This window comes from Hydra vulgaris, chromosome 06, assembly GCF_038396675.1.
Source record: "Hydra vulgaris chromosome 06, alternate assembly HydraT2T_AEP".
Classification (NCBI taxonomy): Eukaryota; Metazoa; Cnidaria; class Hydrozoa; order Anthoathecata; family Hydridae; genus Hydra; species Hydra vulgaris.
This window is the reverse complement of record NC_088925.1, coordinates 57,239,841-57,245,840: the sequence shown is the minus strand read 5'-3', so window position 1 is coordinate 57,245,840 and position 6,000 is coordinate 57,239,841. Positions and strand designations below refer to the sequence as shown.

Genomic DNA, 6,000 nt, shown 5'->3' with positions numbered 1-6,000 from the left:
GAAAATAAAAAGAATATTTTTAATTGTAAGGATAATAATTTCTAAATGTTAGAATAAAATGTTATTTAGAATTCTTTAAAATTGATTTAATATATATATATATATATATATATATATATATATATATATATATATATATATATATATATATACATATATACATCATACATGTTATTTATATACTATGTTTGATTAAGAATATAGTAGATGGTCAGTAAATAGAAAAATAAGCAATAGATGTGTCAGGAATGGCCAAGTATTTAAAACATACCACAGTTATAATAAAGACGATCTGCAAAAGGCTGTTCATATATTGCAAAGCAAAACTTTCTAAAGCTTCAAAGAATGAGATAAATGTTTAGAGATTCTAAAAAATATGCGAAATGACAATTACAAAAAAGTCTTCAAAAATTCCCAGACTTAAACGATGCAAGGTATCAACAGGAAAAGGAATTAGTGCCAGGGAAACTTTGTTTCAAACATCTCCTGTTACTCTGAAGAGGGTGAAAACTAAAGAAAAGTAAGTTTTTTATTAGAAAAAACATCATAAAATGTAACTGCTTTCTGCGACATTATAGGAGAGCTGGGTCTTGAAAAGAATTTTTTGCATCCTCAAATAAAAGAGTAAGGTTATCATCATCATTCAATAGTGTTGCTATAAGTCTTTGTAGAAGCTCAAAATAGCTGGAAACTTTTAAATGAACTAAAATATAATGAATGGGTGAAACTGTTATTGTAAAAATTATTATCATTGAAGATTTGAAATGCAGCATCTGTCGGGCAATTTTTTTTAAAGAAAACTATAGACGAAAAGGAATAAGATTTATTTAGCCAAAAACACAGTGATTTTATAAGAAAAAAATTATGATAGTTAAACAAACTCATCTAATTGATCTTTTTTTGTTTGATAAAGAAGATATAGTTTTTTTTAAAAAAGAAACAAACATTTCATTTTTCGAGTAAACCTTAAATTGTCACATTTTTTTGGTTGATTTAAATAATATTGTTTTTACAAGAATAATTTTATTGTTTTTATTATATAACCTGGAGTTATATGAGTATAATATGGAAAACTTTTTTTTTTTAAACTCATATAAAAAAAAAAAAAAATTATTATGAGTATAAATAAAAAATTCATAAATACAAAATTTAACATCATTCTTTGTTGATTTATTTAAAAATTATCGATATTTTGATAAAAAACAGTTCATATTGTTCCGCGTTTTTTAATTGCCACCATGTCGGAGTTAAAGTTTAATTTGTCATTTTTAAAGTTTAATTTGTCGAAAGTGTAGCTGGAACTTCGTTAAAAAAATAAAACTGATTTTTTGCGATTTTAATTTACTACAAAACAAGTTATCTTAACTAATATTTATTTATTTTTCAAAATCTTCAAGTATGTTATTTTTTCCCGATTTACGGTATTACAAATTATTCTTTCTAATTTTTTTTGGAAACGTTGGAAAAATAGTAATGGGGCGTTAGGTGCAAATACTTGTCACTATTTTTGTGGATTGGAATAACTTTTACCATTTAGATTTTGTCCGGAAAATCCCTTATATTAATTTTAAAAAATTTCTAAAAATATTATTTCTTATAAACATTTAGTATCTTTTAAAATAATAATAAAACATCATTTTCATTATAATATTAGGAACCCGTTTAATAGAAAATGAACTTGATCATGAACTAAATACAGAACAACTGAACTTAAATTAGGTTTGAACCTGTGTGAACTTGTTCTGGAAGATTCTAGATGCTTCTTTTCGATGCTTCTGAATGTTTCTGGATGCTTCCAGATGCTTCTTCTGGAAACTTCTGGATACTTCCTTTAATTATTAAAAAACTTCCGTGACGTTGACACGGACCAGACTTAAGAAAATGAAACAAACCAAAAAAGTTGCACTTGTTTTGTCCGCTGCAAAATGGCACTTGTCAACGAAATTCTGCCTGTGTGCTGTCACCTGATTGCTCATGTCATGGCATGCTATGACTCCAGACTCCTGAACTGTTTGCTGTGGTAGTATAGTTCGTTTTGTTTTTAAGACATGTAAAATTAGGAACACTTTTTAGCATTGTTCAATGTTGGTTGCAAATGTTTTGTTTAATACTGTATGTATGTATGCATGCATGCATGTATATATATATATATATATATATATATATATATATATATATATATATATATATATATATATATATATATATATATATATATATTAAAATTCAATAAATATACGGCTGCGTATAATCTTTTTTATTTAAAAAAATGCATTTGTTTCTTTTTTCAATATATATTATAGGATATTTCGCTGATCTATTGTGATCAGCGAAATATCGAATAATATATATTGAAATAAAAACAAATATACTTTTTCAAAAAAGTTTAAACGCAGCCGTATTTATTGAATTTTAATAACATTGTTTCGTATAACAAGTAAATGATTTTCATTGATTATATATATATATATATATATATATATATATATATATATATATATATATATACATATATATATATATATAAACATTATGGGTCCAAACCTTAGTAATAAAACAATAAAACTTTAAAGCAATTTAAAAGGTTTTTTGTGTTATGCCAAAGTGATTATTTAAATAAAGTGTACATTTAATTACATTTTTATAAATACTAATCAATTATGTACATATATTATAATCAATTATGCTCATATATTATAATCAATTATGTACATATATTATAATCAATTATGTACATATATTATAATCAATTATGTACATATATTATAATGATATCAGATACCTCCTCAATAATTATTTTATCAGAATATTTCTTCAATAATAATTATATTAAATATTTTTTTAAAAACCAAACCTTTTTTTAAAATAAAAAACAGTTTATCAAAACCCTTTTCTTTCAGTAATTTGTTTATTAATAAGCCTGATGCTGATTTTTTTATAAAGACTAATAGATTAAAAACTTTGAACAGGACTAAACTTTGTACTAGATGTCTTTCTCGAATTTTCAGAAAATTGTTTTTGAATAGTTAACCCATGCAAAATATCGATAGCTTTTTCTACCATTTCCCAGGTCTCTCTATCAAGACAAGTTTCATGAAGGTACGTAAGCACTTCTATTGCGCCAATTGAAAGAGCGTCATGTCTAAATACATTAATTAAATGCTAACAGTAAACATATATAATTTACAACAACCAGTAAACCCATAAAGAGCATTAATAAATCTCAAAGGTAAATAAAAGTAATTTAAAAACGTGAAATTTTCTTCTTTTTTTTTTTATACATTTTTTAAGTTTCAGATTATTTTACATTTTTTAAGTTTCAGATTATTTTACATTAAAGAGTTTTTAGAAATTATCTACGTTTAAATAGATGCAACAGAAAAGATGCAAAAGTTCATAACATGTACAAAAAAACTCCCAATAATTCAAACTTCCAAGGGACCAAGAAAAAAGTAAATGTAAGTAATTTCTTTTAAACCGATTCACTCCCAAGACTGCAAGTAACCACTATTAGGTTGGGAGTTATTAGAAAACAAAGAATAGTGTTAAAGAGCAAACAGGCTAAAAAAGATTTGAAAAGTTGAAGGTTGTTTAAGTCAGGAAAACATGAAGATAAAAGAAAGAGTGAAAAAAAAGACGAACGAAAGTATTTATAGCACCAAGGGTCAGATGCAGTAAAAGGAGGCAACTTAGCTGCATGGAATGAGCTTTGGTTAATAGAAACAACGACAATAGCTCATTTGAGCAACGACCATGACATTATTTGTAGAAAAGAGAAAGAGATGCAACCTTACACTTATAGGAGAGTGGCTCAAGCTTGGCAGATAAAGCAGATTTAACTATGTTTTTAATGAACTTTTGTCTAGAATAGAAAGAGCATTATAAGAAAAATCAGCTCAAATATGACAACAGTATTCCATACAAGGGGGGAATATGAGATTTATAGTTGTAGAGAATGGAATCAGGTAACGTAAGGACAAGCACAATAAAGAGAAGAAACCTAGGCACATGTTTACTTTGCAATTAATTTTATATGTTTTCCATGAGAGGTTAGTTGTGAATGATAATCCATAAAAAAGAGGACTTAGTGAAAAGGTTCTCATTCATTAATATAGGAATGTCAACAATATTGCGATAGGTGTTTGCAGTAAATAACTGAGTTTTGTTGGAATTAAAATTCACAAGCCTCTGCAAGCCTCAAGCTGTTGAAGAAAAGAGATCAGATTCAATTTCTTTCTAACCCCACTATCATAGTTGGCTTTTAAGGGCAACTATGATAGTGGGGTTAGAAAGAAATGATTTAATAATTTCAAAAATCTTTATAGATACACCATATGAAACAAATGGACCAGCATGTTAAACTTTATTGAAAGCTTTTGATATGTCAAAAGCAATAGTCCTTGCCTCACTTCCTCCATCTGATGCACAATAGAATCTTTTAGTTACATCAGCTAGCGAGTAATTGATTATTGTGTTAGTTGCCCCTATCGATTGTCAAGGAGTTATTAGACTCTAGATAGAATGTTAAAACTTATCGATTAAAGACTCAAAGACCTTGCTAATAATAGAGAAAAGACTAATTGAACGATAATCAAAGGGGTCAGGGTGTTTTCCAGAGTTTTTTAAAATTTGGAACCAAAGATGCCAGTCAAGGACTTATTAAATAGTTTCAAAAGAATTAAAGTGAGTTCTGGGGAATACTTTTGTAAATCTATGATAGAAGTGTTGTCTGGACCACAAGCCGTAAAAGAGTTTAATTTAGATTATAATTTTTATAAAATAGACTTTAGCAATGCAACCTAGAGTCATATGGGTGTCCAACAATGGGTTAACCTGTTTAATTGGAGTGGCAAGAAGAGTATAGCCATTAGATTCAAGAGATAAAATATTTCAAAAAAGTTCATAGCAAATAATTTTGCCTTATCCTCGGAAGATGTAATAAGATAAGACCCTTGAAATAAGGTAGCGGTAAGTACTGCAATGATAAGGTGAGTCCAAAAAAGAAGTATGAGATAAATGATTTATAGAGACCATTGCATGGTCAGAACCACCTGAAGGAAAACCAGAAGAAACAGTAATGTTAGAAGGGTCAGTAATGTTAGAGCCAAGTCATTTAGTGCGATGAGCACTAAAGTCACCAATAACAACAATGTTGGCAGCAGGATAATAAAAAGGGCTTTATTAATTTGATCAGAGATAGATCTAAAGGAGAGCGATCTTGAGAAGAAAGAGAACAATAAAAAAACAACAGAAAGGTGATAGAGTGAAGAGGTGCTAAGCGGAAACACATAAAAGAATGGTCAGATGATTCAAACCTAACTTCATACAAATAATTGAATTTATGCATAAGTATATGCCCAAGCCAAAAATGTGACTATTGGAGTCTTTATGAATCAAAGGATAATAGCGATCAATACTGAGATCTAAAGAAGAAATAGCTGAATTCAAATTGATCTCACAAAGAGCAAATAAGTCTGGTGAATTTTGCAAGAGGTAAGATTTAACTGATGGAAAATTATTTCAGACACCACGAATACTTGCAAAAGATATATTAAAACAGTTATGTGGTGGTGATGGGTTTTTTATGTTTAACATTTTTAGGTACTTTGGTCAATATTTAAGTTAAAATGAACTTAACTCATTCATAGATAGAGCATGGCATCACAAGCTATAGGCTACACAGTTGCCTCGGTCCTGAGGAATCCAGAAAGTACACAGCTTAATTAACTAGCAAAAAATTTAAACTAATGAAAGAGTAAAAACATTCAATAAGATTTACAAGAAAAATTCACAAGGAAAAAGACATTTTCTTGGCTATCTTTCTTTAAGCTATTGCAATAATTTTCAAAAAATAAAAACTTAAACACTCAAGGAGGGGGTTCAAGTTTTTTTTTTTAATTTCTATTTACAAGGTTTTTTTTTAATTTCTATTTACAAGCTACTCAAGTTTGAAAATGAAATTCCATTTCATAAATTACCATAAAAATTTACTAGGGTAAA

General features: G+C 27.7%; 1 protein-coding gene across 1 annotated transcript in view; it reads right to left on the bottom strand.

Moving 5' to 3' along the window:
- Positions 1–2,865: 2,865 nt before the first annotated feature.
- Positions 2,866–6,000, bottom strand: part of LOC136082006 (uncharacterized) — a 108,029-nt gene continuing 104,894 nt past the window's right edge. The window contains exon 20 of the mRNA XM_065800536.1: positions 2,866–3,142. Coding sequence (XP_065656608.1) covers positions 2,953–3,142 — 190 coding nt within the window. The 3' untranslated portion in view covers positions 2,866–2,952. The remainder of the gene's footprint in view (positions 3,143–6,000) is intronic.